The 23,625-nt window shown below is 48.4% G+C and overlaps 1 protein-coding gene across 3 annotated transcripts in view; it reads right to left on the bottom strand.

Moving 5' to 3' along the window:
- FBXL18 (F-box and leucine rich repeat protein 18) overlaps window positions 1-23,625 on the bottom strand; it is a 47,975-nt gene that overhangs the window by 15,711 nt on the left and 8,639 nt on the right. Inside the window, exons 5-6 of one of the 3 annotated variants that reach the window (XM_030002479.2) lie at window positions 22,619-22,713; window positions 13,306-13,439 (exon numbers count right to left, since the gene is read on the bottom strand). The exons of the other annotated variants lie outside the window; for them this stretch is intronic. Of the exons in view, the coding sequence (XP_029858339.1) occupies window positions 13,414-13,439; window positions 22,619-22,713 (121 nt within the window). The 3' untranslated portion in view covers window positions 13,306-13,413. Of the gene's footprint in view, window positions 1-13,305; window positions 13,440-22,618; window positions 22,714-23,625 lie in introns of those variants that run through there. 3 annotated transcript variants of the gene reach the window in all.

Here is a 23,625-nt window from a genome sequence, read left to right as displayed (position 1 = left end):
TCCTTTGATGATTTCTTTTTTAATCCAAGACTGTAAATGGAGCTGGATTCCTGTGGTTAACCCAGCACAGGGTCCGTGCAGTAAGCACACCAGCTAACACAGCTCCATTGAGTTTTCTGGTGACCACCACCTCCACATCACTCACTGGGATGAGCTGCAAGTTGCACGTTGGTCATCAGGAGGAGCTGGCTCTCACTACGTGCATCTTGCAGCCCAGGGAAGGTGATACGGACCCAGAAGGTCCATACAGACCCTCCTAGGTAAGGGACATGTGTGGAAGATCTGACCAGCTCAACCTCCAGTGCAGAACGTCAAAGGAGGCAGTTCAAGGAACTGCAGGATTTGGATAGCTGGCGTTAGCAAGATGTGAGCGGTGTCACTGCACAGGAAGAGGGCAAACGGTGTCCCCATCATTAGGAAAGGGGAAAGCAACTCAAGGGAGAAATGAAAGACCGCTAGGCCAACGTCAGCAGTAAATTGAGGCTCTAAAAGCCATTTAGAGAGATGTTGTGTAAAGCAAAAATATATGTGGGACCAACATTTTGTCACCTACACCTAAAGAGAGTAAGATCATATTGGATTTCCCCAGCATCACCTGACTTTTTTGAGAAAGGAAGATCAGTCCTGGGATCACAACTAATCCTGGCACAAAAGAAACGCCTGTGGCAGCGGCTCGGGGAGGAGCTGGTTTCCCCTGGGAACTGGGTGGCCCTGAGGAGCAGCGCGATGGGAGGGAGGTGCCCACCAGCAGCACGATGAGGAAGGCGATGCATTCAGCAAGGACAAATTTGGGGTATAAGGCAGCAGCCTGTATGGAAAGTAGTGAGGCAAGAATGGACCCAGGTGTGTTGGGACATCAGGAGGTGATTGAGAGCCACCGATGGGTGAAAAGGCAAATGCAATTTTAAATTTGAGAAGCTTTTTCAGTAAAGGCAGATGAATACCAGTGCCATTAGACCAGACACTGGGGGAACTTCATTTGAAAGGCAAATATTTCAAGGGGAGTAAAATATTGAGAAGGACAGCAGACCTCAACCAGCTGAAGGTCAGCACTGATCCAAGAGGAAGGGTACAAACCAGCGTAACTTAAAGAAGGTGGGAATTTGAGGTCTGCTCCTGACCATCAGAGCAAGAAGATGCTGGCACAACCCTGCATAAGAAAAGCAGGCGTGAAACACCCAACTGCTCAAAACAGAGCAGGATCCCTTCCCCTGACACGGTCACCAGCAATAACAGGAGATGACAGTCAAACCGGAGCCTTAACCCTGCTATAAATGAAGAGAGACACATTCTGATTAAAACAACTGGGCGCTTAGTTAAAGCCTGATTGCAATAGGCTGCTCACACATTTGTTGACCAGCTGAGCCGTGCTCCTGCAGAGCTTGTAGGGCAGGGGTAGGATTACGCTGGAAATAGGAACATTCCTCAAAATCATACACCCTGATCCTGACGGAGTTGGTCACCCTCCCCATGGCAAATGAGCCTGCAAAAGTCAACGGGACAAGAAAGAAAATGGTAATGAGAGATTTGGAGTTTGAAGGTACCACTAAAAAAGCAGGTCCTAGGTGCAGAGAAACGTTACCCTGAGTTTTAAAAGAATAAAACCTGGTGCGAACATCACAGCTTCTGCAGGAGGCTGGTGAAAGCCCTGCCCTCTCCCACCACTCTCGGTGGTCCTCACTTCCCACCCAGACGAGCTCGGTGATGTGCTGCACCCAGCATCTGCAAACCATGGAAGAGCTGGGAGGCTGGAGTCACAAAATACTTCTTCATCACACTCGGGACTATTAACTACCATCATGAATGGGGTTTGTGGAGCTCAACCGGGCTCGTGTCCCTTCAGCTGCACCAAGCCCATGGGCTTCTGAGAAGAAAGCTCCAATCCCAGAAGGGACTTCAGGAAGCCATCCAGCTCCATCCACACCATGGCAAGAGCTGATGCACCCCAGGCTTTGCTGGCTGGGAAGCGCTGGTATGAAAGCCGTGCTGAGCACAGCTGTCCTGCACGGTCACTGCCCCCCTCGAGGGAATGGAAACCACAGCAGGGTTTTATGACGGCATTAAACTCAATGTTCCCAGCACCTCTGGTATTGCAGGACCTGCTCGGAAGGGTTATTCCAGCCTGAAGGGCAGTTTTACCAGAAATGAATCCAAACAGAGAAGCAGCCGCGGGGCTGTTTGCACACCTTCTGCCAAGAAATGCTAGGGCCTCCAGCATGAGAGGGGCAATAACTTGTTTCTTCCTCTCTCCTTTCTTTTTCCTAGTAAATTAAAAATAATAATAATGGTAGTAAACTCCCCTTGGCTTTATCCTTCCCCACCAGAGCAGATTCGATTAGCAGCTTCCCTGAGTGGCAGAGGTGTGATTTACTCCCAGAACGGGACGCATTAAGATGTGGGGCAACGGGAAGTTTCCATTTGCCCCCTCAAACAATTTCCCCTCCCCAGCCATTGCCACCGATGAGGATCAGAGAAGCTTTCCTGCTTCACGTGGTTTGGGAGGCACAGCCCATGGTTTGGTTAAAGCCCCAAAGACAACGTTCACTTGGGGGAGCTCGCACCGGTCTCCTTTCTTTATGCAAAGTGGATGCCATCGCCCATCCAGGGGATGCTCTCTAAGTCCAAGCATCCCTCGAAACCGCATCGGTACCACCAGCTGGGCACAAGCTGCTTCATAACCCGAGCTGGCAGCTGCTGCTGCTGATAGCCAAAGCGCCCCAAAACATCCCAGGCTCAAAGTGAATTTCCACAATACCAGTGGGCAGCTGAATCCTTAACAGGTCCTGTACCAAAAGGGCCAGTCCCCAGCACGGGACATGGCTGCAACCTCGTGGTATCCAAAGTACTCAGCTAGCTGGAGCAGCTACAGCCATCCCCATCCCTGCACCGTGCCCCACACGAGGGGCAGCTATCAGCCCCCCCAGAGGACTGAAAACCACCAGCCCTTCCCTTTCCACCCACGTATTTTCCTCCCGATGCTCTCGGATGGGTTTTCACACCGCTTCCCAGAGCCGAGCTCCCAGCAAGGGCTGCTGTGTCTGCACGGAGGCCAGGGAGGAGAGGCAACGATGCTCCACACCGCTCACGTCAAGCCCTCCATATCCCACGATTTCTATTTGATTCCCTTTTAAAGGGGCTGTAACGCAGCGCGTATTTATACTTCAAAACAGCTTGTTTGTGTAATTGCCAAAAAAATTAAAAAAAAAAAAAAGACACAAAACAACCCTGCTACAATGACTAATTAGCTCGCTCCTGCCTCGTACCCTGTAAACAAATGTATTTGTAACCAATTTGCAAGCACTTTGCATAAGGGGCCCAGAACACTCGTGCCTGTTTGATGCATTTTGACATTAATTTGATAATAGCGGCTTAACAAGGAATCCAGGCTCCCTAGCTATAAATATGCTGCTTTTCCACTTCCTTTTATCTGCACAGTGAAATAATGTTGTTTTTCCCCCTGCTGCAATAACCACCATCCAACCCTTTCATGAATGCCCTTTATGTCCTTTAGCATTTTCAAGGCTTTTTTTTTCTTTTTTTTTCCTCCTCCTGGAGAAAGTAGAAGGGTTTTATTAGTTGTATTTTTAATTCCCATTCATCGGGGGGGAGGAGAAGAGAGGACAGCGATGGTACTCTGATAATGCAGCTTCCAGGAGACAGGGATGAGAGACTTGTTTGTTCAGAAATACTTCTCCATCCGTTTGTGCTTCATAGGAGAGAGAAAGCTTATCCTTTTCCTCCTCTTCTCCACTCGCTGTGGCTCTCCCTCTCCATGCAAGCCTTCACCACCACACCAGAAAGCAAATTCAAGCACGGTGAAATGGGAATGGGACACTGGAGTCCACTTTGATGCCAACCAGAAAGCCACCATGGGCCCCAGCGCCAAAGGATGGCACTACAGGACCACCCCATTCCAAATCTCTGCTTGATGGGACAGTCCACACCACCACGAGAACCATCATGTGTCCCACGGGGACAGCACAGAAAGGGCTGGATCATGGGGACTGAACCAGGGTTACGGCTTGTCCATGCCCTGACAACACCATTTCGCCTCTCCTTCTGGTCTCTCCCAAGACTTTCCACCTATCCCTGTGGTCAGAACGTTGCTCACAAGCAGGTTCTCACTCGTGCACGCGTCCTCCACCTCTGCCTCACCTGTCAGCCCCCGGGGAAAGGCTGTCTCTAGGGTCTGGGCAGTGGCAAGCACAAAATTAGCACCTTGGAAATTGTCAGCTGCATCCTGCGGCCACAGACAAAGCCTCTGGGAGGTGGAGCTATTTGGCTTTTCTCCTCCATGCTCCCTTCTCCCTTGCCTCCATCCTGGAGCCAGCGATGCACAAGCCGCTCCCAAATTGATCCAGGGGGTGAGAAGTCGCACTCAGAGCACAGACCCAAAGGACATCTCCTCCTCCCATCCCAGGCCTAGAGACCTCCCAGACAAGGTCCCAGCAGATGGAAAAACAAGCGTTCGCTGCTGTAGGCTGAGAGTGAGGGTCTGGGAGGTGTTTTAGCCAGCACCCTGCAGACCAGCCCCCCCTGAGGTGCTGTCACCCAAGACGCATCAAATACTGAAGAGCAGCTGGTGGGAGATAAGGGCTATGAAAAATAGATCAGGTGGACCAGCCCAGAGAGCAGCATTAGTGCTCATCCACGCTTCCCATTTTGACCTGCAGTGCTCAGATACCCAGTAGGAAGAGACTCTGCAAAGTGAGGAGGACCAGATCTCCAGGCAGAAGAGAACTGGATCATCTGGTCCATTTAAATGTCCTCCCCAAACCCTTAAAACTACAATTACCAGCCAGCTTCTTTCCACCGCTAGAGATATTGTTAAAGATGCTTCTCCCCTGCCTCCTCGCTGAATCTCCAGGACTTCTTCACACCCTAAGTGCATCAGCCCCCCCCCAACGCCGACCCTCCTCTGCCCAACAGGCGCAGGCTGCAGAGCTGCGATGTTAGTGGTAGCCTGCTGCTTTCCCAGCAGGCTGGTACTTGCTGCCCAGCAAGCCCAGTTAAACCAGGCAGCAAAAAGCCAGCTGGGCAGAAAACAGAGGCAGAGAGGTGGGGAAGGGAGCAGGGGACAGCCACTGCCCCACTGCATGGCACTTTGGCAGGCGGGGGAAATCAGTAACGACCCAGACCTGCAAGTATAAGGTCTCCTTTCCCATTCACACAGCAAGCAAAAGCAGGCACAGCCTTGTTCTCCACCAGCAGGTCCCACCCTACCCTCTTCACACAGCTGGGTCTGGAGGACGACGAGGATCTGGGAACTGTCTTCTGCACATCCACACGCTGCCATGAGCCCAAAGGTCTCTGACAGCCCAGGGGCTATCGAGCGTCTCTGGAGGTGCAGGGCTCCAGCCCTGCGGTCACCCATCCCCATTGGGAGACAAGCAGGAAAGGAGAGAGAAAACCCACAGAACAAGCCAGTAGCCTTCCCAATTTTACTTTTTCTTCTTTTTAAACACATCCCGGATTGCCATGATCTAGTCTGAGGCACTTGCCCAGCCTCCTCTTTCCCCACAGCAAGCAGAATTGTCTCTTGCTGACTCTCCCTCGCAGAGATCAATACCCCATTTGCCCAAATAATGGCTGTATAGGTGAGGGCAAAACCAGAAACACACCAAGACATCCAAGTGGTTGCAGGAGATCTCTCCCCCTACCAAGCTGAGCTCTTCAACCCTCAGATTTTTCACACCTCCGCTCCAGTTCCCCCTTCTGGAAACTGAGTCATGTCTCTCCCTGCCAAGCTGGCAGAGGGCACAAGATCAGTACCGAAAGGGGAGAGGGTTGCTCTGCACGGGCCTTCCCTGGGTTTCCTCCCACCAAGGTATCGTATCGACCACGTCCCTTTCAGCCATTTCCCCCTTAAGTCCTCCTCTGGGATCGTTAATGCTGAAACCCCGTGGCAAGCCCCAGAGATAAGTTGGAGGCTTAGCAGAGTCCAAAAGCACATTCTTTCCTCAGCCTCCTCCCTCCTTATCTCTTTCCTCCCTCCCCCAAAAAACACATTTAGATAAAAGTTATTGGAACAATAAAATCCATAACTTAAAACACAAGTGCAGGAGGGGTGAAGGGAGGGTCTCCGCTCCATGCCCTGGTGAGCAGACCTGCCAGAACAGAAAAACAACAGAGGAGAGCCCACGATCCCCTCGGAAATAAAACCTGGTGCAGTACGTTGGATCACTGTGGGGAGAGACCACAGCACACGTGCTCTCCTGCAGTCTCACCACAAGTCCTGCACGGATGCACTCACCTTTAAAAAACTGATCACACATCAATTTTGAGTGATCTCCTACTGCTTCACCTACCTGGGGTGAGTTGATTTAAGCATGCGGGTACATGAGCTGCACCATTTTCCACCAAGCTGCGCCTCCTGCATGTTTGCTTTGTGGATTTTTTTAATCCAAAGTAGGTGCTGCAAGTACCTGAAGCCAGGTTTTCCCGTGTATCACTATCCTGTGCCCTAGAAACAGCAACACAAGAGACAGTTCAATAGGATGTATATTTTCTTTAGCATTGACCAGCCTTTCTGCGCAGGCAAGGCCAGAGGCTGGCACTGCCCCAGCTGTATCGTGCACAGGGCTGTGGTCCAGCACATCCACCCCTTCAATATTTGGTGGCAATAACGCTTTCAGCCACCACCGCAGGCCCCCAGGATCCAGGGACCACGCGTCTGCCGTGGCTGCAAGGGCAGAACTGCTGCTGCCAGGGTAGGTTAACGCCTGCAGTTTCCGTCATCACGAGCAGCTCGTGCTGTCCGCTTCCACCACACCGGCTTCCCCTTCCCACAGCCTCAGCCATCCCACCTCAACCACATCCACGCAGTCATGGTGGCATTAATGGGACTTTGGCCACCCCAGTTCACAGTTAACCAGACCCTTGATTTCAGCTCTTGGCTTCATGCAAAGCAGTGCAGGTCCAGACTGCTGCCCGAGGGTTGGAGTGGTCGGAGCAAGGCATAGGTTGTAGCCTGGGGTTTCTCAGAGTAACAGACCTTCTGCAAGTCACTTTGGTTCACTTACCCAGGGATAACGGTTGTTTTGTCCCACAGCAACGCAGCTCAGCAGTTGAGTGCTCGGAGATCCATGGAGGAAAAGCATTTCCTAAACACAAACTAGCTTCTTCTTTAACGTGCAGCTGAGCCCACAGCCACAAGCACCAACGTGCACAGAGCAGCATCCGCAAACCTCAGACCTGGGGGAACAAGGCTGTAAACCCCATCAGCACCACTCACCCCAGCACTCCCAGCGGGTGACACTTCCACAGCTCCCAGTCCAGACTGGGGCTACGCCCAGGCACATCCCTGCCCACGCACACCTCACCGCAGCAACTCACTTCACATTGCTTGAACTTAAAATGCGACACCAAAGCGTGCTTCCTAGGAGGATGGCTTTGGGCTTTGGTTTTAAAGGGAAGTAAGAGGCAGGAGGCAACGAGAGAGACCTGGTTCAAAATCAGTTTCACTCTTTATTTGAAGTTTTACATGCCACCAGCGTACATGAAAGTTGCACATTCTGAATTCGACTCACTACTAGAACAAAGGGCCAGATGCAAACACAAGTGTCAAACGAGCGCACAGATGGAGGAGCCCGAACCGAGGAGCTTGTCGGTATTTGCGACCAGGCTGCGCCGCATCCTGATGGCACTTGAGGCATCAGAGGCGAACCCACAGTTCTGAAGGCCACCTCCCTTTGCCATCTCCAGGGCGCTGGTTGTGACCTGGGTCTTCTCTCCTAAAGCAGCACCGTTCCCTTTAAACAAGCTAAACAAGCAGTTCTGGTAACATCTCTACCAGAACCGAGGGTGTTTGGAGACCAACTGCCCATTTAATGCTTTTCTGAATTCCCCTTTCTATCAATGCCAGCAGTTTTTACAATGAGAAACAATTTCCACCCGCTGTTTATAGGGAGAGACGACAGAAATAGGGACTCTTACACTGACATTTCATTTTCAAAGAAAGTTTTGATAGAAAAACATTTTCCCCAGCAGCCTTGGGCAGGGAGTTGCAGCTTCCACTTCAAAGGACAAACTTCAAAAACAAATCCAGTGTCCTAATGGTTTTGTGCTACATTACTTAATTGTCATACAGCTAATTAGCAATGCCTGATTTCACATTCTCTGTACATAGATGAAGTTCACAGAAGAAGGGGCTACTTAAAACAATAAATAAAACAAGGCACCAGGCAGCCAGACTCCGACAACATTAACATAAAACGTTACACTTTACCATTTAAAAAACTGAAATAAAAACCCCATCATGATTAAACCTATATTGATCTGTCTTCCTTCAGATCTCAGAGCTTTGAATCTCTGCAAGGAAGGGGGGGGAACGCAACGCAGGAAGCGGGGGCTTAGCGTGCGCGTCTGTGTATGTATTTTGCCAGTGTGCAGCAGAGATCTTTAAAATTCTAATTATTTCCCTATCACCAAGTAAGATCGGGATCAATAGATGGTACAAACTGACCCCTTTCCTCGAGTGTCAGGGGGAAATTAAAAAAAAAGAAAGGGGAGGGCGAAACGAGAGCGTCAGAGGTCAATGCCACAAAACAATAGATATTGATGTCTCCATTCATTTCAAGCAGCGGAAAGGTCAATGCCTCCCTTGCTTCATGTTTTATGGCTGAAATCCTGCTGCTAACAGCAACAATGTTAGTAGTCAGACCTCATCCATCCTTTTTTATTATTATGATTATTTCTAACCAGGTTAGCCATTTTGAAAATTTGACGAAAGCTGGGAAGCAGCAGTGGGGGGCAGGGTAGGTGGAAAAGAGGGGAAGCTGCCCTGGAAATTAATGGCAGGGATGGTTTCCATTAGTTTTCGAGCCTGCCTGTCCCCCCACCTGTGCTCCGGTTTGTCCCTCGCTGCCCCCTAAAAAATGAAAAGGGCCTGAGGCAACATCTCTTCACTATTAATCATTATTCCCCGTACAACATCCCAATTGGTTTCTATGGAAATGATTCTCCTGCTAGAGTACCCCGGCTGCCTGCGCATCTAATCAAAGAGGCAGGAGAGCTGCAGTGGAAGGAGATTTGCCTCTGCAATACCCAGCATGGCTCGCGTGGTTCCCTGCACAGGTCTCCCTGCAGATGGGGAAGAGGAGCTTTGGATGGACACTCTCTGCTGGGACCAGCCAAGGGGGGATCGCATCTCGCTTAAACAGACAAAATAACCCTTCTGCACCGATTAACTCTGCAAACGGAACAGTCCCACATTTCTGCAGCTGTGGGGGGATACCCCATCCTAAAAAAGGGCTGCTGGGAGAAAGTACCCAGCACCTCACAACGCACAGTACATCGCCCCAGGACTTTCATGCCCCTGCAGATCAGCAAGGCGAAGGGACAGATCCTGCTCTGCTCCCCTGGGAGTCTCACACGCCTCAGCAGAGGAGGAGGTAGTCACGCGAATTAAAGCGAGCAGGGTCGCTGCTCTGCTACCCGTCAGCCTGCATTAGCAACCCCAGCCCTGCCCTCTCCTCCCAAGGCAGCACCACCTCGTCCGGAGGGGAAAGCGTTTTGCACCCCTGCAAGCTCCCTTGCACGAGGCGGGTGAGCCCTCCCCTTTCACAAGTGGGGAAATTGAGGCCAAGTCTCACGGTGTGTGTCTGGCTTCCAGTTGGAGGTCCGTGACGGGGTCCTGCCCTGCCTCCGTTCACTCCCATCTCTTCTCCTCCTGCCGAACCACCTCCCCAACAGACGAGCCACTGCAGTCCAAGCTCTCCTGAAGGAAGAGGCAGTTGCCACACAGCCCCCTTTCCCAACTGAGCAGTGGATACACTGCCGTTTTCTAAAGCGACCGTGAAGTCAGCTTTGTAAAACGGCTGAGGAAGCAGTCCTTTAACCCACAGTCCTTCTAAGAAACCTACCAAAACACCGATGACTTAGCCCTACCCAATTCCCCCCACCAAAACCACTGTCACTGTTCAGGTCTAGACCCTCCCAGCCTGCAGGAATCAAATGCCACTTTGCTAAACAAGACTTTGGACATTAGCAGAGCAGCAAACAACTTCTGATTTTACACGCTAATGGCACTTGTCCCAGACTATCCTTCTCCCAAAGAAGCGCAGACACCTCGTTGGCAGTCAAAGCTAAGATTTCTTCTGCAGTCCCCAAAGATCAGAGGTCTGATTTGGAGCGCAGCAAGAGACACGCCAGCAGGGACTGGGAATCCTGCAGAGGCACTCCCTGCAAGAAGGGCACCTTCTGTAATTGAATTCATTTATTTTAGACTACGGACAGTGGCATCAGCAGGCTCGGAGATCACCTCATTAGATGCTCACAGATAGCAGGAGGGAGATTTCTGGAGGGAGGGAGATTTCTGGAGAGATGGGATAGAGACCAGAGAAAAGGAGGGGGAATTTCATATTAAATAAAAGCTAGGAACAAAACACCCATCTCTCCGTTCTCCTCTCCTCCTCTAACGCTGTACGCCAGAGTCTCAGCGCTGAGTGGGCTCCGAGTCCCATATATTGCTCTGCTCAGAACATATGGTGCTATGTTTAATAGCCCGGCTCTGCCAATTGGGGACTATTAGGGTGGGTTCTTTTCCCAGTGTAAATGTTGCAGAATATAAATTGTAATTAACACCGATGCCAAAATAGCACTTAGAGAAAATAAGCACATTATTAACATCTGGTGAATCCTGCCTGGAGTGCAGAAGCAGCGGAAATTCTCACTCACCATAAGAGGATTTGTAGTAGAGATATCGAGCATTGGCCCAGAGTTGGGGAGTCGGGGGTGGAAGGAGTTTTTAGCTCTTTATCACTATTTGTGGTGCTATCTTTATTGCCTGTAGGTGACTTTTCTTAGCCCCGATTATAACTGGTAGCGTTTGCATCAGGACTTCTGACCTGCTTGCATGAATACAGATGTCTAAACATCATACTCCAGGCAACAGAATAATGGCATTATAAAACATGCCTGATTGCCTGCCCCCATCTAGCAAGACACGAGGCAGATGGGTATCGCTTTGCCAAGCAAAAGGTACAGCATGTTTCATCAGGTTACTCTAACCCCCAAGACCAAAGGGTGAACACCACCATTAAGCAACAGGTGGTTTTTGCATTTTCCAGCAGGACAGGAACAGGCGAGCTGGCGGTTTTGCCAAACTCTTGCCAGTGCCACAGTACGTATGTGGAGGGGAAATCCCTGCTGAGGATGGCAATGGCCTCGCTACTGTAGGACGTACCAAACATTGGGATTCCTCTACAGGACAAAACAGGTCCCCTTAGGCATCAGAGAGCTAGCTCCCTACCCTCAGCCTTCCCTCTACCCTGAGCTGAGGCTAGAAGCACAAGGAGGAGAAAGCAGCTTTGCAAACACTCGCTGCCTAACCCTCGCTATTTATTCTAGGAAAGAAACCCAGACAAAAACTAGGTAGAGCTGAAGTGGCCGGAACTGGACAGAGCAGCAGCTCGTGTCCCTGCCAAAAAGTACATCTGATTCGCTGAAGTGAGGGTGAAGGAGAGAAGAAAGCTGTTAGAGAGGGAGAGAGGGATTCAAACAGGCAAGTAATATGACAAGAGGTAGAAAGAACGACCTCGTTGGGAGAGTGGGAGAGAAAACAGTGGCACGATGCCAAGAAAAGGGCACCAGCTCCTTGCGCTCACCCGCACAGTGTCTAACCTGAGGCAGAGTCTCAAATACTTCAGAGGTGATCGCAGCTCAGCTGCAGCCGTTCCCAGAGGAGCACGAGCTGGCCTCACCACCTTGTTACCGGCCGCAAACCAGAGACCGCTGCTGGCACCCTGTCCTGAGCGGGGAAGGGAGAGAAACTCAGGGCAGACAGCAAACACATGCAGGGGTTAGTTTTAGCAATGCACAGACCTGTGCTAGTAGAAGGCTAACATTAACCTGCTCGTTAACACCATAACCTATCGGAGCACAAGGGTTACCACAGTCTGGCTCACGATTTACACCTGCAAGACAGATTTCCAGGCAGGTTCACACCTGACTGATGGGAAAGTAAAGAGGGAAAGTTCTCCAAAGCTGAGAGATGCATTTTGCTCTCAAATCCATCCCATCAGTTCAGGCTTTCTATGAACCACTGATGGCAGAACACCGTTTGGGAGATAGCATCTTGTGTATAAAATGCCAAAAAGGAGATGGGGACATCATCTTTGGACAACACTGGGCCTCCCCAGAAAAGCACTGCTCAACACTTTAGGGAGTGTTTAGGTGGAGAAGTTAGACAGCCCTGGTTGATAGCTGTTTTGCAGAAGACAGACCCAGTGTGCTACCACAAAATACTCCAGCAGAAGGGAAATCCAACTGCCACCCAGAAACGTAGCTCCAGGAATTTGTAACTTGGCTTTTGGTACAGCTGTCTGATGCTTTCAAAAGTGCTCAGTAAATAAGGCAATATGAAAGTGATCCAGACCACTACTGATGCCTGAGGAAGTTCTGTGGAGCAGAGAAGCCGACTGAAATCACACTGTGAAAATACTTCTTAACATCTCTAAAATTAGCATGAGCTCAAGGCATGGGATCTAAGGACAGAACTGGAACACTGCATTCCCATCTACACTGCAAGACAGACTGCATTTAAATCAGATCTGAGCCTCAACTTATTCACTGTAGGCACCATCCACCCTAGGACAAGGATTTCCAAAAGAGCTGAGAAATTATTCCACCAGACTGATGGAAACAGTATCAGCAAGAACATACCATGGTCGAGGTGCTAATGACCTTAATTTGTTATTCAAAAATAAAAAAGAGTCCTTGTGGTACTTCTCAATCAAAAAAAAAAAATTCTTTAAATATCTGTGATTGCATGTGTGTGACTACAAATGCGTATTTGTAACATAGAAAAGATGCGATGCACTTCAACTGAGCAACACATTTTTGTGCCTCTTAGCTGGCTTAGGCTTTCTACTTTGCCAAAAATAGACAGAAGCAAAGAATGATTTCCACCAATATCACAAAGCACACTGCCAAAGTACACAGGGACCCTTAGGAAATACACCAGGCGACACAGGGGAAAGAGCATCGTTAAATCAGTTTCTCTTACCGTTAACTTCAGTAAAATAACAAAACAATTCATATTAACCACAAGGAAATACTCATCAGATTCCAGAAGCCTTTGAGACAGGATTTTCAGATGCAAGCAATATCCAATAGATGTTTCCCCACTGCAAAGGACCAGCTGTTTTTAATTTGCAATTGCACCTATTTAAAGTGATTGTACAGCATCCAGTGAGGTGGCCAGGAGCTGAAGATGGGGAATCCAGGCCAACAAGAAGCTATTTGTGTGCTCACGCTGACTGTCCTTTCCATGCTGTGACAGTCACCACCACAAGTTGGGAGGTTCCTCGGCCACTCTGCTTTTAAACAAGGTAATTTCATCCAAGTGCCGCATGGGGACATCTCTGATGACCTCTGTCAAGTCCTCATGAAGCAGAGGGAAAATGACGACATTTAATGCAGGGCGGTCCGCCTGGAAGCTAAATCAGACACAGGTTATTAGCTGAGGAAAAATACGAATTCTCCAGTGCAAGAGGAGGGGATTGCACGGATATAGATCATGCAGTGGTGGGGGCAAGGAAGGGTTGCTCAGAGGAGGCAGGAGGGGCAGCTGGAAGTCAAGGTCTCCCACTCCCCTCTCCATGTGTCAGCAGGGAGTGCAAGCTGGGCTTGTAATCCTTTTCAGCGCATCTGTTGAGCTGACACAAGCCCAAATTAGGCCTAACATGGGAAGGGAGGAAGAAGTTTTAAAAAATTAATAAATAAATCACAACATACAGGTATTCGTAGAAGACCAGAGATCCTAAGCGCTCTGCCTGAGCTGGGCAAGGTGCTCAGAGATAACAATTTAAACCACCTACAAACCAGTGGCAAGTTGCAGAGCCATTAAGAAAATCAGGCCAGAGTAGTGCCAGGCATTCTCTTGGGGTTGAGCCTGGGATTATCATTTCAGGCTGGGTTGTTCTGCATGCAGAGTCTACACTCTGCAATTAGAGCACAGACAAGTTTAGAAAGCTCAGATCTGCAGATAAGCATTTAAGTGTGCGCGCACACACACGTGTGCGCGAACTGCAGCCTCCTTTTTAATCCAAGTTGCAGAAAACCTGTCTTGGCACCACAGGAATTTGCCCTAACAGAAACACAAGCAAGTATCCCTGTTTGCCACTTGAATTTTAGGTTCCAGTTCCTGAATCTACAGCCTCAGTCTTTTGGTCCCCTCTCAGAGAAATCTCCACTCTCCTCCTGCCCTCCCAGTTCTTCTTGCCAGCATCACACCACTGGGTCTCCCTTCTAGCACACATCCCAGACCTTGCAAACAAGAGGCCTGATACGACAACATGAGAGAGAAGCAGCAGGGTTGTAACTACAGAGCAGAGGAAGAGAACAGCAAAAATTAAAGCCATTTATACAATGTAAAAAGAACCATAAAAAAAAAGCTCAGGTCCCCATCAGCAAGTGCTCTACATGATAGCAACCTGGTGAGTAAGAAAACATGGGGGATAACATTGCATAACAAGAGTTCAGTCTTTTAAAGCTGGGGGCTAAAGGGAAGTTATGCTATAGCTTAAGAGTTACACCCTTAAAAGACTTGTGACTATTAGCCCCATGCCACCAAGATGCTTCCTCCAAACTGTGTGACAAGGGCCAGTTCATTATCACTCTAAAGGAGGCAGAGTCAAACTGGCAGCACCAGTCCCTTGAGGCTGAACCAAGTTGTGTTGGGTCAAAAGAGGAGTTCACTGCTCAAACTTCTCTTAAACAGATGTGTGTCTGGAAAATTCCCAGCTCATCTCTAGCTCTGAAACAGCCAGATTTCTGTCAAACAGAAAGGGAACGGCTGCAGATTTGGCTGCTGGAAACACACATGAAAATCCCAGGTAGCAATACGGCCAGCTGAAGAAAAGGCCATGAGAGACTGACATTTCCTGGGAGGCAGAAAGGATATTCCCATCCACAAATGATTTGGAGTAGAGCAAATCTGTAGCAGAGAAACTCCCATTCCAAGGCTAGTTGCTCAGTCCTGGTGGGTTAAATTAATTTGCCTGAACCTAAGTAGCTGCAGGAGTAAGGATTTCCAGCAACAAAGCTACCTGGGGCAATTTTATGTCTTTCTGCATCACAGACCTGCCCTTCATGCCTCACGCCTAAGGGCTGGCAGAAAAGGACACCGCTCCTTGAGTGGATCTGGGGGCTTGTGTAGGAGCTGCGCAGTTTCTTACTTCCACAGCACTGCCTACAAGAAATCAACCAGCAAATAACCGCTGATCTGGGAGGCGGTTGGTAAAGTCTGCAGTGAAATTACATAAAATACAGCAAATGTCTCTTTGATAGTCCCACCTCTGCCTCAGCTCTTCGTGTTTCTTATCCAGCACCACAGTCCTGCAGAGAAAATCATGTTAATAGACCAAGTTTACTGAAGTTCAGCTAGGAAGAAACAGCCATCTCCCCAAGGCAAAGAAACCTCTGCTTCTTTCTTTGTATATAGACTCTCCCAAATTAGATCTGCATGCTGCCTTCTCACCATATACAAAATTGTAGTTTATAAGCAGCCTTTACATGTAGCTATAAAAATGAGAACCTAGCAAGTTTACATGACAATCTGCCACCAAGACAACTGAAAAACCCCAACACAGTAAGTACACCTTCCAAAGAGGCTGAATTTATGAGAGGTTTGAACTTGACCTTAAAAAAAAAAAAAAAAAAAAAGAGAGAGAAAGAAAAAGAAAAAGAGAAAAAGAAAAAGAAAGCTTTGTAATTTTCTCCCCCCCTCAACAGGAAACTGTATGTTACTGCAAACCTTGTAAATTCCATACCCCAGCAAGTTGACGCCGGAGAATTCTTTCCATGTACAATTTGCGTGATTTAAGAAAAAAAAAAAAAATCAAATGCACATGGTTCACTATTATTCTCAGCTAAATGTGCGTGCAAAGCCTCTCCTTTAACTGCCTGTTAAAAAACACCCTGATTTTAACGAGCAGCTGTCATAATGTTAAACTGGGATTAGCAGTTCCCAAAAGCAGACTCCCTCCGCAATCTATGCTCCTTTAGTCCTTCCCCGGAAGGCAATTCCTTTCTTCATACACCTGTCCAGGTGGGCTAGATTAAGTGAGAAGCACTTAGAGCACTAGTTCGAAAGGCCCCAGGCATGGGGAGGAGATAACAAGAAGGGGAAGAGATTGAGTTAATGAGTTGCAGAATAGCTCCTGTAATCTTCTTGACGGTTCTTTCCTCATTCCACACCTGGATGGACTTCAAACTGGATCTACCTCTGCAAGCGCATGGCTTGTAAAATTAAAACCCGAAGGACAGAGAAGGATGTCAACCTGGGGAGACAAAAGAGCTGCAGTTTCAGACATGAAACCCTGCTTTTTTTCCAAGGGAGAAAAGCCAAGGATATGCTTGCTTGCTCTCCCCTACAAAACCTCCAGACTAAACTCATCATGATTAATTAAATGAAAGCAAGTTTTCTAGGCAACTGACTAGCAGCCCCTTCAAAACAGCTCCTTTAATCAGAAACAACCACTGGGATAACAAAGAAAATACCCCCACACGCACATATTTTCCAGCATAGCCTCTGGTCCAGCAGACTCAACACCAAACCAACAACCACCCAGCAGGAACTTTTACAAGGAGGTCTCTGAAGTGTCCTCATTTGGATGTGGACACATAGTGGCCCTGACTTCAGCAGCTGGCCGGAATCATCCATGGAGCTGGGAAACAAACAGCAAAGCGCACCCTGTGTCACAAATTCCTCCTGGCATCAGCAGAGGTATAACCTCACTCTACAGTTAGACCTTGAACAGGTTGCATGTGACTGAAAGGGTTAATGACACTTTGTTATTTGCCTCCGAAATTATCCCAGAACAGGTGTGGACTGGACGCAGTAAGGTTATTTTCAAGTGAACAGCTTGGTAAATAGCCTAACACTACCTTCTCAATTACTTCCAACCAGCGTGGCAGGATCCAATATGTAGGTCAGGGACAAAGTCAAAAAGAAAGAGAAAAAGTCTAAAGCAAGGCTGCACTTTGATCAGATTTCCTCGATTTTAGCAAGACAAAAGAGTCACTCCCTGGAATGCAGTTATCTCCTGGCAAACACTCTCAGTGTGTGTTTTCAGACATACCTCTCCAGAGAGGCCAGTGAGTCCCCAGGACTCCACCTGCCGATAGAGCTAAAGGGCAGCCCAAAGCCAGAGGAGAATCTCACCAGCCAGCCTGTAGCGATGGATTATGCCCCCCCTGCAACCCTCTGCACCACAGACCCCAGAAGATGACAGCTCCGCTGTGTTAGGTGCTGCTCAGACTTACCTTCCCTTACGGGGAAAGGCAAGGACAAGGCAGTATTTGGGACTGCAGAATGTATTTCCCCTTGAGATTTCCAGAGAAACCTAAGAAAAGCCCTATGCCAAATTCAGACATTTCAGCACATCCCACTTCACAAATGCTGGCAAGCGGGAATAAGGGCACATGAGGTGGTATAATTAAGCACTGGCAACAAAAGCAGCACACACCAGATAAAATGAGGAAATACAGCATATCAGGAGTGGATCAAGGCCACGTTTTTTAACTCCACAAGCTGAGATGAGCTTATGGGAAAAGTGGCTCTAAAGAAGAAAAGCAGGGAAGGAAACCAGGAGAAGCTTGATTTGGGGGAACAGAGCAGATGTAGACTGTGGTTTGCATGACTCTCACAGTAGCAACTCAGTCTCTGCTGCAGTTGCACACCTTCTCCCCCCTCCACTTAGACTTCCCCCACAGGCTGGTGAGCTGCTTCTGGAGGGGCCCAAGTTTCTCAAAAGAAGGGCATTCAGACCAAGTCACTTTCTGCCATGTACACAGCTCTTTTGCCCACATGCACAAAAACTCTGTTAATCCTCCACCAGGCACAGCAGAAGTCTGTTTTCACTGGAAGACTTGCTCACATCTGAAAGTTCAAATATGGCATCTGTCTTGAAAGCTTCAGCCAGCATACCTGAGCCAGGCTGGAAACTCCCATCCCTGAAGCATGGCACGGTAGAACAGAGGAAGTGCCAGGACAAGCTGGAGCAGCTGACAAGTGGCATGACCCAACATACAAACACACACTTTTCTCATCTTTTAAGGGAAGGCCAGACATACACTTAAAACTTGTTCCACTGGCCGTGCCCTGAACCCAGTACCGGGGAACTGCAGAAGCTCTCCTTGCTTACAGTGACTGCCAATAGTGTAAAATGAAGCTTCTCCAGAGCATCTTCCAGCCACGCCAAAGAAACTGCAGGTGGGATTCCCCCAGGCCCACTCCTCTGTGAGCAGGGAGGACCTTTGCCCCCCGCTCATCCCTCAGAAGCCTCTCAAGAGGGGTCCAAAGCCTCCACACACTGACCCTAAAGCAGATCCGTTCCTTAGTGCCATTCTCACTTCCAACCCTGCCAGGGTACCAGTGCTGAGCAGACTTCATTTTCTAACCTCAGAAACGGACTTCAAAAGTTCCAGAGGAAAGCTGTTGTGTTTCGTCAGGTTGCTCTTAACTCCACACAATGAGATATTTCTTCTGTAAAGTGTTTTCCTTTAAGGGTGTCTTCCATCCCCTCATGTCTACATGGACAAACTGGCATTCTCCCAAGGCCTGCGATTTCCCCTCACCTTAAGTCCCATCACTACAGCCTCCAATCTGAGACAAAGGGGTGTAGATGGGACTCTGGAAGTCATTCGCACACAACACTGCCAACTCTCCCATTATCTTCAATGCAGCATCCTCTGCCACTGCATCGTGTCATGGGGAAGGAGCAATACATGTCAGACTCATCCCGAGTAGAGGCAAATTACATCTCTCTACTGTGGTTTCTCTCTGTAAGGCATGAATGACACTCCGCTACTTCTCCTGTGAACTGAGGTTTATATCAAACAGGCTTGCAGATTGAGGTTCTTGCGTTATTTTGCCAGCTGACCTCTGCATCAGTCAAATGTGACCGGACAATTAGAGGGGGAGGGAATAAGAACCCAAAGAGCGATGCCAGAGCGCCCAGGACACGTCCTAGGGGAGTGCTCTGCCAGAGCAAGCTGAAAGTTATTTCCTAATCTCTTCCACAAATTAAAAAGCTACTGCAATAACTGCTCAATTAGATTTATTTTACTATGGAAATGCTTTAAAGCTGCAGTTAATGCTTCCGTTCAGCCTTTTACACCCTCATGAAGAGAAAGCACGACAGTACTATTCCAATATTATTTCTCAGCCAAGAGAGAGAGGAGGACACTTCTTGAAACCTATTTCATGCACAAACCAATCTACCCACTAAGGAAGGTTTCAGGACTGAATTCCCTTCAAAACACATGAGCTAGCAGTTAGAACAAGCCATTTGGGTCAACCACAGGAATGCATTTAAGAAGGGGGTATGTTAGTACCCCCAAAAGAAGATACATTAATTTGCCAAACTGGGGATGGTCCCACAAGCCGTGCTGGCTTGTAAAGTATTTGAACCCACCCATAAACAACAACCCTGGTAGACCAAAGGTGTCCGGGCCACACCTCAAGCAGAGTCAGCCTTTGCCAAGCCCGCCGAGGAATTCTTGGGTAACGCAAGCTGACAAGGATGCAGTTTGTTATTCAGTCTGTGACAGAATGATTCAGGGGTTTCCAAGAGCAGGAAATGAAACAGACAATGAAAGCTGGAACAGGATGCTAATGATTCACTACACCAGCCTAGCGATACATTAAGTCTTCTGCAATCAGACGCAGGGCCTGAGCCCACAACATGCTTAGGCTAGCGGAGTGGGATTGGCAGCTACCGTGCTGGCTCTGGGATCCAGGAAAGCCAGCAGTGTACTGAGAGGGACTTTTTCAAGGTCAGAAGGAAGAGAAGGTGGTGAAGGGATGCAAAAACAGCTTGAAAATCTCAAATAAGCCCTAGGTGGTAATACCAGCTTTTTGCAGTGTCAATACAATTGCAGCAGTCAGGTGGGCAGTGCAGGAGGGACGCTGGAGGACTCTGCTGAATTCAAAGATGATCTTGCACTCGCTTACTGTCCTAACAGCCGCCTCTCACCCAATCTAACAGTAAAAAGGATTACCCAAAAGGGCTTTTCTGAGGCCCAGCCCGCAATGAGAATCCAGGCAAGAGGAATACTGCAGGGATATCCAGGGCAATAGCAACAAGGGAGGGGAGAACACTTAGCTCCGAGGTCAGCGAAAATTTATTTGTGATAGTTCAGTCCTGTGCTAAATGCCAGGAGAGGGACTGGCTCACTCAGCCCTTTCCAAATACTCGGTTTCACCCCCATGCTCCCACCTGAAAGCCCTATTTCTGCAACTGAATCCCAGGAGGGTGCTTCATTCCTTCAGCAAGTATCATGGCTCTCACAGCCACACAGGGCCACTGGAATCAGCAGTTTAAGAAAAGGTAAGATCCAGCCAAGGGTTTCATGTTAAAAAAGGACAATAACAACCCGGGGAAAATTTAGGTAATGCTACAGAAGCTTGAATAGTAAGATCTAATGCAGACTGAAATAGCTTTTCCTGGAAAGTGGCAGGAGTCCTATTGTGAATGTCACTTCAAACTAAGCAGTCCTCATACCTGACACAGGCAGAAGAAGGAAGGTTAAGTTAGTGTTTCTCTTTCTCCAGGTCTTGGATCCCCAGAACAGGCAGGTTGTCCTAAAACTGTAACATTCTCTGCACTTTCTAGCACTGGTTAACCCTCAGAGTCACCCAAGTTGCACACTCGCTTTGCAAAGCCATTTGCTGGAGACAGGTAGCCAGCATGGCTAGGGGAACAGGGGCAGAGAGCTTGAGCTAGGACTGCCCATTCCCCACTCTGACCCCACAGCTCTTGGGGGATGCTGTACCAGGACCCCTGCCAGCCCCAGCCCTCTGCACCTTCTCCCAGCAGCTATCAGACCCCAGGAGACTACAATAATGCTTTTGGGAGACATGAGCAGCTGAGCCCAGCTACCCACCCACCTCCCCAAAACACACTTCAGCTGCACCACGATCTTTCGCTTGCTGACCACGCTCTCTACCGTGGCTTAACTTGGGTTGCATTTCTATAAATCACAACTCGCCTCTATGCCTTGACACTTTCCCCCCATGTATGAAGAATCCCTAATGACACCGTGCTCTCAGAGATTTTTTTTGTTTTGCTTTGTTTTGGGTTTTTTTATTGTTGCTTTCTTGATCTTTTCCAAGGTGTGTTTTCAAGGACTTTTCACAGGATTGTATTGTCTGGTGTTGTAGAGTCCTTGAAATCATTACAATGATAGGAGCTATCTAAACACTTAAGCTAAAACCAACAAAATTCTAATGGAACACACTGGAAACAAAACCTGTCTTCGAGGCCAAGGGGATATTTGCCAAAGCATTTCCCATCCCCTCTCCCAGCCTGTTTTCTGCTGGTAAGCTTCACCAGGAAAGCAACTTCTCCTGCACATTTGTGAAGTACCCACTAACCACGCTATGTAGCTGTGCAATCCTGAAGTCATCCAAATTCCTTGCCCGCAAGATTTCTGGGGCAGAGAAATACAGGCGTATAAATACGATTATTTAGCATGCAACACATCAGTAAGCAGTGGGACACCTTCCATAGGTCACAGCTCCATCTACTGACTATTTCACAAAATAACAGTGTGGAAACCCTCGGGGAAAGCTGTTCGAAGCAAGCCCGGTCCCCCGGGAACGGGCTTTGCATACACAGCTCTCTGCAAGCATTTAGAAAGAATCCCAGCACAGCAACTCAGCCCAAAAGGGACAAGCAAATCTCCCTTTTCTGCAAAGAAGCCTCTTTGCACAGCAACACGTCCGGGGTCACGCTTGAACCTACAACCATGGGTCCTCGAATTGTGGTATTTTAGTGTTTCTGGAATTAACCACTGCAGTGGTTTTAACAGAAGAGTTACTTAAAGACAACACGCGCTTGGAGCTAAGCACTTTGGCAAAGTTAGGGTCCAAGCATAAAAGGGAAAACATTGTGTTCGTTAGATCCACTACTATCTGAAATGTGGCAGCAGCAGCAGCTGAGCACCATGTGATAGGAAAAAAAATGTCATTTTACAGAGAAACTGAGACTAGACCACTGTCACATGTGAAATCTGAGGAAGATCAGGGAAGTGGATATGGATCACTCAAGCCACATCTCCCACTCTAACCACTAGGCCCTTCTTATGTGCACAGAGTATCTCCCTGAACCATAAAGGAGATTACCCCTCCCATTCACACAGAAGAAAAAAGAATAAAGAAAAACACTGCAATGATTTATCTGCCCAGAGGGAAACAGTCTTCTCTAAAGCTCAGAGGAGACCTTGCCCTTGCAAGCCTCTTGTTTGCTGATGAGGGCTCCAAGATGAGTGCTGTTCTGCTTAGTATGTTTCATTGCAAAAGAGGCAGAACTGAATCACAGGCTTTTAATGACTTAAATGCATAAACTAATTTGTCCCGAATAGCAGCAAACTTCAACCAGAAAACTGCCCACAGGAAAGATGGACACCACAGGGCCTGGTTTAGAGCTGTCACAAGACTAACAGACACGAGAACAACTCTCTTTTCGGGCCAGTAGAACAGAAATACATAATACTAACCTTATTTTACAGTCAAAGGGAAGAGTTTGTGAATCAGTTCAGGCTTTAAGCCATCAGTGTGATGCAGGAGATTTAATACCCAAGCTCCCATCACCACACCCTGTATATACACCATCTTCCAGTACAACTGCGCAGCTGAAACCAGTCTGTTCTCCCTGAATCAGTCCCAGCCTCTTCTGTGATCCAAACCCTCCTGTGCATCCACATCTGAAAAAGGATCGCACTGGACTAGATTGCATTTTCAAGCCCTCCCAGCTCTACCACCTGCAGCAAGCTAGTGTTGCATGCCCAGCCCTAGGCCTTTCCAGTTCCCACTCGCTTTTCTTCTCTTTTTAGAAGCATTGGGAGAATGGGAGTCACTTTGGCCCCATCTCCCTGTTCAAGACCAGCAATCACTTGGCAGCTCTCAGCCTAAACAAGAGCATCTCCATAGCCCTACAACAGGAACTCTAACCCTTAATGGGACCTGAGGAATATGGATCAATTCCCCCGGCTCAAGAAAGGGAGCAAACAAAGAAAGGCTCACAGCCTTGCCTTCCCTCCTCTCGCCTCCTCCTTCCCACCCACTCTCCATGTTTTGCCCGCACACGCAGCATCTGCACATATTCCAAACAAACAAATAATAATAAAAAAAAGATAAATCACTTTATTTCATTCTGGCACAAGGATATGTAACTTCGAACTTGCTACCCAATGGGCTCTTCCAATCTGAAACTTGGATTAAAGAGACACTAGCAGCACATTTTTAGAGGAAGCCATGCTGTGTGAATCAGAGCCTTATCCACAGGTTTAAGCAATGAACTAGCTCACACATGGATTTTACTGCACGCCTCTTTGCCCTTGGACTAGCAGACAAAATGCAGTCAAGAGAAAGTCAATTTCTGACCCCATCTGAAGGCACATTTGTGCAAGGATGAGAATGGGAACACTGGAAAAGTCACGTGGTTAAGGACGCACTGATGGCTCATGGAAGACTCCAGGCTTTGCTTACAAATCATTTTCTGTATTTTGTTCCTTCCATTTTATTACTAGAGACAGTTGCATGAGAACGGGATCTTTGTTGCTTAGGAGAGCATCTGCTCCCACTGCTTATCCTCCTCCTGAAGTCATAATCTTACG

The sequence above is a fragment of the Aquila chrysaetos genome, chromosome 25, assembly GCF_900496995.4.
Source record: "Aquila chrysaetos chrysaetos chromosome 25, bAquChr1.4, whole genome shotgun sequence".
Lineage (NCBI taxonomy): Eukaryota > Metazoa > Chordata > Aves > Accipitriformes > Accipitridae > Aquila > Aquila chrysaetos.
The sequence above is the reverse complement of the archived record's forward strand: the minus strand, read 5'-3'. Positions and strand labels throughout refer to the sequence as shown.